This window comes from Pelodiscus sinensis, chromosome 1 (genome assembly GCF_049634645.1).
Source record: "Pelodiscus sinensis isolate JC-2024 chromosome 1, ASM4963464v1, whole genome shotgun sequence".
Lineage (NCBI taxonomy): Eukaryota > Metazoa > Chordata > Testudines > Trionychidae > Pelodiscus > Pelodiscus sinensis.
Window position 1 is genome coordinate 141,624,431 of NC_134711.1, and position 14,322 is coordinate 141,638,752.

Consider the following 14,322-nt stretch of genomic DNA (forward strand, 5'->3'; position numbering starts at 1 on the left):
CAGGAAGCTGGCTTTCAAGCTAGCTTCCTGTGCGTATCGACTCCCGTGGAGCTGCCTGCCCCCCTACGCTGCTGCTTCTCTATCAGAGGCAGCAGTGCAGAGAAGCAGGGAACTGGTGCCCGTGAGGAACTGGCTTTCATGCCAGCTCCACATGAGCACCGGATCCCATGGAGCTGCCTGCCTCTTCCCCCTTTCCCCCTCCCCTGTGTTGCCACCTCTCTATCAGAGGCAGCAGTTCATGGGGGGGGGGGGAGGCAGGCGGGAGCCGATACGTGTGGGGAGCCAGCTTTTAAGCAGGCTGTCTGCATGTGCTGGCTCTGTGGAGCTGCCTCCCCCCCCCCACTTGTTGCCTCCCACAGAAGTAGCAGGGGGAGGCAGGAGCCAGTGCTTGAGCACTGGCTCTGCCTCCCCTTCCCTCCCCCATTGCTGCCTCGATCAGGCTTGCCGTGGACAGAGGCTGCTCTGTGGGTAACCATGCAGCCTCCTTCCACAGGGAGCCCGGGTCCCCTGCGGACAGGTGCTGCTGCCGCAGAGCAGGCTCTGTCTGCAATGAGCCCGGGCCCGCCATGGTATGCCGGTGCAGCCTTTGTGTGTGAGGAGCTCAGGCCCCCCACACAGAGGGGCTATGGTAGCCCTGTGCTGCTGCCTTTGATATAAAGGCAGTAATGCAAGGTGGCAGGGGGCTCCCCAGGAGTGGGGTCTGGAGCACTCTGACTGCCTCTTAAATATAGGGGACTATTGAATAATTGTGTAACCATTAAAATTTGAGGTTACATGACTATTAAAGCCAGATATTTCATGCTATCTTAACATCCCTAGTATTAAATTCTATGTTACTTGTTTTCAGCAATGATGATCATGGAATTTTCTTTAATAGATCATAGTGGGTGGAGTGGCCAATACGCCAGAAGATGTGCGAACCTATGCTTCCTGCACACTTCTTGCTGCCAGTCTGAAAGATGGTGAGCAAGGAAGTGGGAGAGGTGAAGAGAAAGCTCAGAATGGAGCTGTTGAGGCTTGTGTGAGATGGCTGCTAGAGAATGAGTTCATCCAGGTTTTAGACTCTGGTAATGGAGTAAAAGGTAAAGATTACTGCTCCTATGTGTTGTCCATATTTTCTGCTCTTTGAGTGGGTCTGGTCTAGAGATTTTTTTTGACAGGGCAGAACTTCAAGGGCTAAGTGTAAATTTAAAATAAGCCTTCTGGGATTTGGTCAAAATTTTTTTTAACAGATATTGACCTTTTATTAGGATGCCATGAATTAAAGTTTTTCATTAATTTATTTTTGGTACATGCTTAAGAAAAAAAAATCTTTGACGTGGCCTCTGCAGATCCCCACTAAGACTCATGATCTAACTTACAAGTCCAAAAATGATAATGCAGTGTGGCCTTTACAGGGTATGTGAAAACTCAGCAGGGTCCAGCTGTTTCAGACTTTAATCTTTGTTCGTTCCTCCTCATTTGCCAGCAAAATTGGTTCTGGAATATTTCTTCTTGTTTTGACTCTCAAGGCACTTTATATTTAGGATAATTACGTTTAATGTTTTGTTCAGTTAAAGATAGGAAATCTCTTTCCTGTTGGTGTATAGCAGGGGTCTCCAAACTTTTCAGCCCGAGGGCCGCATTAACTATCAAACAGCAGTTCGGGGGCCGACTACACACTTGAGGTCCAAATAAAAAACAATCAAAACATGGATGTTGTTTTTAATTATTTATTTAATATTATTTTATTCAGTTATTATTTAATAACACATTGATACACTACACATGAACACCTGTATTAGTGTGAATGGTGAAATTGTTTCCTGGATGCCAAAATAGCAGACATTTCTGGCTTTAGATTTGTTGTCCCTAACATCAACAGTGACCTGAGATTATCATCGGACAAGTTTGTTCTCAAATTGTTGTTCACATATTTCATTCTTGAAAATGTTTGTTCACACAGGTATGTTGTTCCAAAGATTGAAAGGTACCTTGATGCAAAAGTTTTGACATTAGGAAAGTCTTCCTTGGGCAAAAACTGGTAAAAACCCACCAGTCCTATTTTGAACTTGTCCCTAAGGAGGTCATTTGCTTGCAACTCAATGACTTCCAGCTGCAGTTCATCTGGGCAACTGGCCACATCTGCTTCAAATGGGTTTTGAAACAATCTCACTTCTTCTGCCTTTGAATCCAAGTCAGAAAACCGCTGCTGAAACTGCAGCTGGAGGTCTTTGATGATCTCGCATGCAAATGACGTGGGGAACTCAGCTGTTGCTTCAGCCATGAAGACCTTGCACTGCTGAAAGTGCGTCAAGTTGTTGGCCTGTACTTGTTCCAAAAACAAGACAAGTTTGGATCTGAAGGCCTTTAGGTGGGTGTATAGATCAGAAACTAGATTTTGCTCTCCTTGTAGTTTTAGGTTCAGAAAATTTAAATGACTAGTTATGTCTGCAGCAAAAGCCAATTTCCATATCCACTCTTCATCAGACAGTAATGGCTGTGGCTTGCCTTTACTTTCCAGGAAGTCACCTATTTCCTTTCTTAACTTAAATACTCTGCTCAGAACTTTCTCACAACTTAGCCATCTTACTGCTGTGTAATATGGTAAATCTTGCGATTCTGTGTCTGTATCTTTCAACATGTCTCTGAACTGTCTATGGTTGAGCCCATGTGACCTTATTAAATTCACCATCTTCACCACAGGATTCAGTACACTGCTAATGTCCACATATTTAGCACACAAAGCTTGCTGGTGAATAATACAGTGCAGGAACATTGGTTGTATAATGTTTTTCTCATTACACATCTGCTTCACTTGTCCAACCAAGCCTTTCTTTATGCCACTCATGTTCTTTCCTCCATCAACAGTCAGGCAACTGAGGTTAGTCCAGTCCAAGTTATAATCAGCAAATGTTTTTTTCAACTCATTGAATATATCCTCTCCGGTAACAGTGCCATACATGCTATGTAGGGAAGCCAGCTCTTGTGTTATGTTCATGTCTTCATCCACACCTCTAATGAACACAAGCAGTTGAGAGGTGGAGCAGCTGTCCAGCGATTCATCCATTGCAATTGAAAAATGGCGAAACTTGCTTGCATTTTTCGCTATTTGAGTCACAATGTTTTCACCCATGTCTGCAACACGGCGGGCAATGGTATTCGCACCCAAAGCTACATTTTCAAATTGTTTTGACTTTTCTGGGCAAAGTTCCTCAGCCACTTCCAACAAACATTCCTTCACTACTTCACCATCTGTAAAGGGTTTGCCACTTTTAGCCAGGACGTAGGCAACTTTATAACTGGCCTTAGTTAAGGATTCATTTTCATTTGAGGATTTACTGAACAATGTCCTCTGAGATGTGAGTTGATTTTGTAATTTAGAAAATTTTTCGGCACGGACTTTACCCTTCAACTGTACATATTTCTCCTGATGTTTGCTTGATGATGACGGCGCAGGTTGTATTCTTTCATCACAGCCACGGTTTTGTTGCAAATCACACACAATGCTTTCTCGCCGGATTTGATGAAGAAGTATTTCAAACTCCATTCTTCTTGAAATTGCCGACACTCATCGTCTATTTTTCTTTTCCTCTTCTCGGCCATCGCTGGGCACTAAAATAAAGTGAATTCAACATGAATAAATAATGAAACTGAAAGTATCTTGCACACAATATCGCTCAAAAAAACCTGATTATGCGAACTAATTTTGTCGCAATAATAGCTGCAAATGACCCGAAACAATTTTTAAAAATGCTTATGATTTCTTAAGTTAAACTTACCTGAATATAGTGTGCAAATATATCCACTTATGGTAGAGAGATTGTTGCTTTTAATGTTTCCTCTTCAGAATATTCGCCTGCGAATCCGTTTCTCCCGGAAGGGGGGGGGCTTTTCCCCCTGCTCTCCCCTTCCTCTGCACGCTGTCCTCCCCTCCTGCTTGCCACCGCTCACTCCTTCCCCCCCCCCGGGCGGAAGGGGTCACCTTTTTAAAGTTCCCGCCGGGGTTCACGTCCCCCCGCACGTCACCGGGCGGGCGTTACCACCACCGCCCATCCTGCCCCCTGATTGGCCGGCTGCCCTGTCAGTCTGGGCGGGGGAATGCCGCCCGTGCTAACCCCCACCCCCTGCGCCGTTTGCCGCCGCGCGGCCGCTTGTCAGCGGAGCGGCCCGCTTCTCCTGCCCCGGCGCGGCGTGAGTACACGCCGCAGACCCCTGACAGGGCCCCCCCCCGCGGCAAGAAGGGCCCGTTCGGCGCCCCAGGGACGGGCGGGGGTCGCCTCGTCACACCGGCACGCAGAAGAAGGCGGGGCCAGACAAAAAGGTCTCCACGGGCCGGATGAGAGGGCCTCGCGGGCCGCATCCGGCCCGCGGGCCGTAGTTTGGAGACCCCTGGTGTATAGGATCCCAGTATGGTGATACCAGTAAAGCATTCTGCTTTTAAACGAAGTGCCTAACATGAAAATTCCCAACCCTCATCTCCAGCATAGGTGGGGAATTTTTGTATAAGATTTTTGGTATGTTAAGCTCTCACCCCATGAAAATTCCAGCCTCAGAGACTTTGTCTAATATTCAACTTTCGGAGGCAAGAAAGTTACTTGTAGCTGAAGTTAACTGAATGTTATCTCACATTGTAGATCACATTGACCCTTCCTTTTTCCCTTGAATCTTCAGCTGTTGTTTGCTAGAGGAAAAGGATACAACCTGAAAAGGAGTTGTCAGGGAGGGAAGTCTTTCATAAAATCAGTGGGAAAGTGTGCTGCTTACTGTTTTCACTATTTTCTGAGGTTCCGAGACTTGCAAGCAGAGGAGTGCAACTCCTATCGTTCCAGTATATTTGGAGAATCCCAGCTATTGGTCACTTTAGAGTTTCCTGATGTACAAATAACAAAGACAACACAATATTTTTTAAAGTAAAATATGTAACTCTCGTGTCTTATTTGACTTATTATTGTGATCTCTTATTCAGTGGAGCACAGGATTGAGAGCCTGAGTTCTGATCCCAGCTTTTAGGCTAATTAGCTTTGGGTGAGGCATTTAGACTTCCTGTCTCAGTTCTTCATCTGTAAAATGGAAAAATATGCCTCTTCTTCCTAAGAGGGTTGATTAATATTTATTAAGCACTTTATAAATTGAAAAAGTTCGTTTATCTGTAACATTAAGTGCCTGTTTCTGTTACAGCAGAGATCTATCATCCAACACACCTTGGTACAGCTACTCTTTCCTCTTCTCTGTCACCAACTGAGGCTCTGGGAATCTTTGCTGACCTCCAACGAGCAATGAAGGGTTTTGTCCTGGAGAATGACCTGCATATTCTCTATTTGGTAGGTTCCTTGTTCATCTCTTTAGAGCAGCTTTATTTGTACAGGTGAAGGAGAAGAGAGAGTGCACAGCATACAACATCTTGAGTGCAAGGATCTCTTGTTTGGTTAGTTTTGTTCATGTGTTCCCTCTTGGGGAAATATTTTGAAAAGCATTCAATTCAGGGTCAATAAAATTGATGACTTAAAAAAATCAGATTATTTTAATTTAAATTTGATTTTTTTAATTTAAATTACATTAAGTTTTCATGCTTTTGGTTGAGCAATGAAGTGATCTCTGAACATGTTATGTGCCTCTCTAATGTTTGTCCTGAGCCAAATCTGGCATTTTTCAGGATCGGATGTTTGTCATGGACAGGTACCTGTTGATGCTGCCCAGTCATCATGTTTCAGGTCTTCTGGGGTCTTTTTCATCCTGCTTTCTTGGGGTCAAAGTTGGAGATGACTCTTACAGAAAAATTGGTAGGCATTCGCCATAGATAACCATGCCATCTTAATGAGCTTTGGGTGACAGTTTTGAGAGAGCAAGACTTGTTTAATTAGAAAATAGCTTCATTTGAGTTGAATTCATACTACTTGATATTCTCAATCATTTAGTAATGCTTCATCTGAATGGTGTCCTGGTTTTCAATCTTGGCAATGAGGCGCTATGTTCTAGTTCTAGAGATCAGAATGCTGACTACAGTAGTATTCTATATCTTCAATTTCATTGCTCCACTTATCAGGATGTTTGGTTTGTGAAATATGTTCTTAATGAGGAACTCCATTACCAACGGTTTACATTTTCTCAGTATGCCCCCTGTTACTGATAACAGAACTGAAGTAGATGAAATCATTGACATGTCTTGATTGTGTAGCCATCCATTAAGATCCTAGAGCCTGCAGCATGTTTGAAATTAAAACCAAAATTCTTCTGGTGGACACTCTAATCAATTTTCAGGCTGACTTTTGCCATTGAGCTTTCTATAACTAGCTCATCTGTTGAGTCAATAACTAGTGCTATGTTGTTAGCAAAATCAATGGGGCTCTCTGGTCCGACATCTTCCATGGTCTGGCAACTTCAGTAATTTAAATCAATCCATCCTGAGTAAGTTTGGAAACTGTCCTGCTTCTGCAGTGAATATTATGAAGCAGCTGCCTCTTCATAGTTGCGATTCAATTGATTGGGTCTATTATAAACCCAATTTGGTCACTGTTTTCCTTAAACTCACAGAAAAGTCTCATCTGTCTCAAAATTTAAATTTTGTGCCTGGGAGAGAGGTATAATCTTTCTAAAATATTTGAAGTGAATTTGGCAAAGGTTTTCTGAATCTGCGGTTGTCCTGAGACTTAGGCTCATAAAGTTCTACCTCAGATATGCACTGAGACTTTGGAGACTTACTGGGCCCTATCAACTACTCTGACTTACTGGGCCCTATCAACTAACCCCAACTTCACTATAAGCTTTAAAAAGGTTGTTGGTCCCTAATGAACTTGTTCAGCACATTTGGGATGGAGGAGCCTGCTACAGCTATGAAAGGGGAGTCCTGAGGAGTCTGTTGTGGGGTGCAGTCCCCAGCAAGACAACTATGATCTGTGTGTGCATATTGAAGAAGTCCCCAAAGCCAGTTAAAATTCCTGGAGTGGGAATCACGAGCCTGTAAAGATTTGCAGACAAGAGGGCTTTAAAGGAATGTTGTACGAAATCTGATATTCCCTTCTCCCAATTAAACGTGCATCTTTATAGTTTGTCACAACAAAGTCAAAACATAGCCTCTGAAACAGGCTTGTGACAGTTTTGAAATCCCTCCTGAGGAACTGTGTGATCCATACAAAACAAAGTAGGGATGATGTGATTGTTGGGATCATAAACAGAGAAGAGTGCATGCTTTTGCCTGCTCTCAACTTTACTCCTTTGCTTGTTCTGTTATTGACTCAGCTGGTGACCAAAACTGAATGATTTTGTAGGATATGCTAGTGTCCTATATGTGCATACAAACTGCCTACATCAGGAGGAGCTTTATATTGTTTCTATTTTCAGTAAATAAAAAAGAGCTGTTTTGTATAGTATCCAGCAGTTCTGCTCATGTTCTGAGGCAGGAGATGTAAATGTAATAAGGTATTTTCTCTCTGGAGATTTCAAGGACAGTGGTTTGTCCTGTTATTCAATTTAATATAATGCTATTGAACAAAATGTTCCTGAGATTCTTTTCCCATTAACATTGTCTAAAACATTGCTTGTAAACTGTTCATTTCTAAAGTAGGACTGAAGATTATTTTTGCTGGGAGTTGTTCTCTAAATATATCGTATGTTATAGTTGTTCTCTGTCTACTGTGATAATGGTTCTTAACTCCCTTAGGTTTGAACGTTCTGATTGTATACATCTATGGCTGACCTTTTCTAGAGTTTGGTAAAAAGAAAAAATATTTGTTGGTTAGGAATGTGTGAAAAGAGCCTACCTCTCTGAAATGGGATACTGTCTAGTGATTCTTACCTTTTCCAATATTAAAGGGAGAGGGAGGATTTGTAGCTGCACCCCCAGACATTTATGTTGTATTGAGCTAAATGTGCTCTTAGTACTATTAGACTTTGTTTTGAACTAACTTGTTTTCTCAATATGGTTATGTAGATATTAAGACATTATCTCTTCTGGTATTGAAGGCAGATTGAATTATAACCAGATTTATTTTGGGCCTTAGAGGTTTGATTGTTTGGATATTTGTATTCATATTAGTAGCATTGAAATGTTTGTACTTGAGGTAATTATGAAGTGAGAGGAAAAGTAGACTGCGGAACCTATGTTCCTACATGATCAGATACCATGCCAGTGTCTAGTAAGGCTGCTGTAACTGGATGTCCTGTTTTTTGGTGGAATGGTCTAGGAAAATGTGTCTTTCTGACACTGATCTAAATAGACAGGCATATGTTAGTCAGTTATGTGAAGTAAAAATAAAGCCTTTTTTAGTGTCTTGGATTCAGGGAACAATCTGACAACGGGCCTGAGCCGTGTAATTGTGAGAATACACCAACAGGTGTCAGAGCGCATTACTCCAAATATTATAAACTAGTTTGGAAGAATTTTTATGTTCTTCAGGGTATGTGGTTCTCATTCAGTGCATCAGAGTTGTATGTAGGACACTAAGCATATATCTTGAAATACATTATTATTTATCCTCTTTCTTGCAAACGTAGTGCTATGCCTATTCATGTGAAGTAAAGGTTTTGCTTTAAAGAATGAAATATTGATTTTTTTTCTTTAGGTCACTCCTGTGTACGAGGAGTGGACTGCTATTGACTGGTACCAGTTTTTCTGCCTGTGGGAGAAATTGCCTTCTTCTATGAAGCGAGTGGCTGAGTTGGTGGGGATTGAAGAAGGCTTCTTGGCTCGCTCTGTAAAGGGCAAAATCATAGCCAAAACAGAAAAACAACACAGACAAATGGCCATTCATAAAAGGTAATGAGAGAGGCCTGAGTGCTTAAGGGGATGAGGTTCTAAAGCAGGAGTGGGGAATCTTGTTAGGGTTGGGGGCCACTGACCACTAGAAAAATCAGTTGGGGGCTGCACACAAGTGAGAAGAAAAAAAACCCCTCACTGATGTGGCCCCAACTGTGAAGGAGAAAGATACTCCTCACATTTCTCTTGCACACCAGAACCTAGAGGGGCCCAGATTATTAGGTTTTGTGTGCTCCAGCTCTGTGGGCGGACAGTGGGGGAGGGTGTCTGGAGTGCCAGTAGCTCCCAAATGCTGGGAAGGAGCCCCGAGCCTTGGGGGCCGGATCCAGGCAAGCCGGGGGCCACATCCGGTCCCCAGGCCATAGGTCTTCACCCTTGTTCTAAAGGATAAATATGTGAAGGGAAGATCCAATTTTTAGGTTCTGTTCTACATGAAAACTTTGTCTGGGATTGGCTTTTCTGTTGGCTGACCTGGTATCTAATACATTTTGCATCAGTCCCTGATGAATTTATGCTTGTTGGCTAAGAAATTGTATCTACAGGAAGCTTGGGTATGTGTGAAGAAGAATAGTCCAAAAAGTTATTTCCTTTGTTTTCCACGTCTAACTCAGAGTAGCACATGTTTGGTTTCAATTACTTTATTTTCTAAAACATTTTGTATATGCTTTTGTTACAGGTTTTTCACCAGCCTTGCTCTACTGGATTTAATCAATGAGGTTCCCTTAAAAGATATTACTAAGAAATATAACTGTAGTCGTGGCCAGCTTCAGTCCTTGCAACAGTCTGCTGCCACCTATGCAGGTGAGTTATAGGGATAGAAAAAATTCTGGAGTCTTGGGTGACCTCCTTCTAAATATTTGGTCTTTCCAGTTTGTTATTGGAGAAAAGATTAACTGGTTTTTTTTCATATATGGTATTGCTGGCTAAAATGTGGTAGTGATAAATTTGGCTCAAGCACTGTTATAGGATAACCTGTGGCTGTCCTCTGTTCTAATGTGGAAAAGCGTCCTCATTCACTGGAGGATACTAGGATAAAGATGGAAAATTACATAGTGGGAAATATAGTCTCCAAAGGTTTCATCTTAATGGTAAGTGAATGTAATTTGTCCCATTTTATGTAAATTTAAATATAGGTTAATTCCGTGCTCCTGCCGAGCTACCAATGTGGTGGTCTCATGTGGACAAAGTTTGGGTGCCTCTGATTTTTCGTTCAGAGATTTCTCTGTTGGAAAATTAACTGGCTGAAAAATAGAATTTTACAATTGTCAAAAAAGAAGTCTCTGTCACTTACCATAGCTTCTCAAACACTTAATAGGGGTTCATAGTGCATTAATTTGTCTGCCAAAACTGGACTGGCAAATCAAAAGATAACAGGACATAACATGAGTAAGAGAACTTTTGTTTAATCACTAAAGTCCTCTTTAACTCCACAAATGGGGTCCATGAATTTTAGAGTAGTCTCATCTACCAGCTTGTCAAGGCCCAATTTGTAGGATGCATTGTGTGATAAAGACCCAAAATGAAGGGCACACAAAAAGTACTTGGGAGGGAAAGTTTGACATGTTAATAGTATTCATTCTGATATTATTAACTGCTTGTAATATGTTTAAGGATTCTCTATTCCCAGTGTAAATCATTTTTAGCAGTCAGTGAGGGAGTACAAGATTTTTCAAGAATATAGGTAACTTTGGGGCTAAAATGAATGGTGCCTCTTGAATTATAAGGTCTGGTTAAGAGGAATAAGTGTAGTTGTGCTCTGAGTAGCTATATAAATGGGGTTCTGTGTCTGTCTTCCAATGGTTCCATATCCAGTATGTTTATTTGACCAGGAAAAGGAGTAGAGTTTTCATTTTCCTCGATTTACTAGCCTTGCAAATTTAATCTGGTATCTGAGAGTCAATCTCGCACATTGTCATCAGTAATAAAATTGTGCAGGCCATATATTCTGTGCAATCTACCCCTGACTTCTGAAGCCAATTTTTGTCATTTTAATAGTTCAGGGAAGCTGCACCTGGATTTCCCCTCTGTGGGCCACCCTCAGATTTTCAGCTTCATACCTGTTGCCTTTTTGGATAGAAACTTATGACTCTCTCTCCATGGCATTTCCAGGCTGCACAGTTTCCCTGCCTTTGCTATGTTGTTCCCAGATGAGACCGTCTGCTCCAGCACACCTACTTGCTTTTTCTTCAGAGACAGTTAACAGTGTGACTGCCCAGGTTAATCATACCACATAGGTTCTTTTATCATTTTTAATGTTTTATCTGTAGTGCTTTTATCTTAACGAGAAAACATGCTTGCATAAAAAGAGCTAAGTGTGTGCTAATAAGTTGACCAGAGATCATCCAATAACCCAGATGGAGCAGTCTTGGCAGTAGTTGTCCTTCAATTCACCACCCAAGAAGTTTCTTTTGTAGGTACAAGTTCATCTCTGCTTCAGCTCAGAAGAAATTCTCAGTATTATGTGGCCTCAGTAAGCCAGATCCTTCCTATCCTTTTCTGAAGACTGGGATCCTCCATAGTTGAGGTGTTCTGCACATCTGCTGGATCAGAAAGAAGGCCCCAAACTAATGTAAAACCTGGCTATTTATCCAAAAACCCTTTCTCTGTTGATCCATGGAATATCCATTTTGAAACTGTATATGTGCACCTCTCTCGGATGATTACTTTAAAGAGTTGATAACTGGAGGAATATTAGCATAAATCCCCTCCTCCTAGGGGAAAAAACCCTTAATGTTAAAGGCTCACATTGTTTGAAAAGGTTCTTTGAAGATCCGTACAATCCCAAGGTAGTAAATAAGTGTTTTTAATACAATGAACTTCAGTAAGATTTAGTAAAGTTTATCCAGGTAGTGTCAATCTCATAGTCATTTGATTATATTTTCTATAATTTTTTCTTTGAGTACCAGTGTAGATTGCATGTGTACCTTGTGGCAGGTTGGAATTTTGAACGTCAGTATCCATTGGAGCTACAGATGTTCAACACATGCTTTCATGCCTCTCATTTGAGGGTATAAAGACATTGGAGCAATAGCTGCCCTCAATTCTCTCCTACTGTCCATGACAGAACACATATCCAGGTTTCTGCTCCTTAGTGTTTGCTATATTTTGATAGCCCAGTCATCTACCCACCTTTTAAAAATGTTCCTGTTCCCCTTAGTTTACCCATTTGGGACTATTGAAACCCTGCCCCCCAAAATCTCTCTCACTGCCTCCCTCTACAGATCCATTAGGAGCTTTTCACTACCATGTGCTTGATAGTGAACTCAAAACTTTAAGCCCTGTCCATTCTATGACTGCCTCATTCTGCTTATTAAGGGCTGTAGCTGCTGCTTGTTTTGTCTTGAAGAGAACTATGTGTTGGATCAGTGCTTTGTCTGCTTTTCATTCTCCTTGCAGACACATGCTTCAAGCTCTATCCTGTGGACTGGTCAGTGAGCTGTCATCTCACTCTGAGGAGACTGCTCCTAAGACTGATCAAGCACTGGGGAATTCTTTGAGTGCCCCCCACCAGATGGCTCATTACACCAAGCCCTGTCAAAGGACTCCGCATGGATGATCCATGCACCAACAGCTCTGCACCAAAGACTGGTAGTAAGGGGCAAGTTTGGCTGGCGCACATACAAAACCATTGCTGTAGACATTGGTGGTTGTTGTCTCATAAGCAGAAGTTGAAACAGCGTGTCAGAGAGAAGTTCACTAAGTCTTCTGCCATCACGGGCTAGCAGGGCAGGCTTAGTCACAAGTTCGGCATCAACAATCGCACCCAGTGTTGAGCTCAATGGCAGCATTGATACATCACTGATGTCAGCACTGGCTGCAGAGTCCTCTGCTTATTTATGTTCCAATGCTGCAGGGAAGTCTACATCTTTACCAAAGTCTTCCAAGGCACAGAAACCATCATTAGTACTGGCACATGGTCAGTACTGGATATCCTGGCATCAAGATCACCTTATACTGTGGCACTGTTCTTGAACAAGATATACTATTCTTTCCCATCACTAGCCATACCTTTTTGCCAGCATCAAGCATAGAACTATCTCCCTTTAATATTCAGAAAGAAAACTTTGTTGAATGGACTAAATGCTTTCCCAGTAGATTTGTATCACAATCCTGACATGGATTGTAATGGCTGGCCACCCCAGTGAAGCCAGCTGAAGCAGTATAATGTGCCATGTTAGTACTACTGGGTCTTTTTGGTACCATTGTCCCATGCTTCCAGGAGTCGATCTCAATCCCATCTCTCAAGTGCAAGAGATCCCTTTCCTCATCAGCTTTGCTGTTCAGCCTGCCCACACTGGACTGAGACAATGAACAATGTTCACTGGGTGAAATGGGATTAGTGGAACAACAACATCTTCCGTCACCTCTCTTGGAATCCTCATTGTTTTGCTATAATGTGAAGGCTCCAGCATTAGCACCACATGATTTTAAGACATTTCAGGAACTGCTATCTTAACTCAGATCCCTGGATATTCAGATTTTAGTCATTCAAATTCCTCAGCACTGATTAGATTAACCCTCCCAATTAGGAAGGGGATACTTGACTCTTCAAAGGTATTATGACAAATATTGGTCACCATTTCTCCTACTATGAAAAGGTTGGAGGCAAGTATGAAGTTCCACAGAAGGGATCCAAGCATTTCTGTGCTTACCCAGTCAGGATCATTAGTAGCATATGTGGTTCAGGAGAGTGCCAAATCTACAAAGCGTATCCCCACATAAACAAACTTTGCCCCTTAAGAGGAAGATGTCTCATGGATTCGGCAGCCATGGACTGAGAAACCCACCTGAACAACCTCTGGATTCAAAGGTCTGGTGCTCAAAAGGATTTGACTCTTCACATAAATGTATTGAAGCTGTGAGTGATCATGCTATCCTGCATTCTGACCTCTTTTACAAAATTCCACAATGCAAATTTTGATGGACAACAAATCTGCAGTATAATACACAAACAAGGACATGCTTTCTCATCAGCCCTGAGTCAAATGCATGAAATAACCCCAACAGCCTTCTACCTAATGGGAATTAGCAACATTCTGACAGACTTCCTAAGGAAACAGTCCAGCACAACCAGCAGTGGTTGCTATTGAGGTCCATCATAGACCTAATTTTCCAGTAACAAGGAAATGACCAGCTATTTTATTTCAGAGAACACCTAAGTGGAGGCTCACAAGATGTCTTGTTCACTTGATAAGTCCTTGGAGCCCTGTATACTTTGCCAAATATTCCCCTGATTTCCCAGGTGAATTTGCAAGATCAGCTGGGACAAATGCAGAATAGTCCTAATAACTCCATGCTGTCCAAGATAGTTCTGGCTAACAGATACTCTCTGAATATCATTTTACTAGTGTTGCAGCGCTGAGGTCAGATACTTTGCTTGGATCAGAAGTCACTGCATCTGACAGCTTGGGTGCTGGCTGGGTGCTGGCTGGTTGATGGCTGGTTGATATTGACAGATTGCTTTCTTAAGGTGCGAGAAATCCTTCTACAAAGCAGGACACCTCTTAAAAGGAAAACTTATTCCTCTAAACAGAAAAGAGTCTCAAAATGGACAACCTAATGCAGTCCTGAGCCAGCAGAGTCTCCCA

The 14,322-nt window shown here is 42.2% G+C and overlaps 1 protein-coding gene across 7 annotated transcripts in view; it reads left to right on the plus strand.

Moving 5' to 3' along the window:
• The window catches only part of POLQ (DNA polymerase theta), a 133,969-nt gene that overhangs the window by 37,786 nt on the left and 81,861 nt on the right, over nucleotides 1–14,322 (plus strand). For 6 of the 7 annotated variants that reach the window (XR_012897156.1, XM_075905142.1, XM_075905124.1 and 3 more), the window contains 4 exons: nucleotides 878–1,082; nucleotides 5,161–5,303; nucleotides 8,541–8,734; nucleotides 9,411–9,535. Coding sequence is in view for 6 of the 7 variants with exons in the window: in XM_075905142.1 (XP_075761257.1) it covers nucleotides 878–1,082; nucleotides 5,161–5,303; nucleotides 8,541–8,734; nucleotides 9,411–9,535 (667 nt within the window). In the remaining variant the exon portion in view is untranslated. The remainder of the gene's footprint in view (nucleotides 1–877; nucleotides 1,083–5,160; nucleotides 5,304–8,540; nucleotides 8,735–9,410; nucleotides 9,536–14,322) is intronic. The other variant, XM_075905123.1, reaches the window with a different exon arrangement.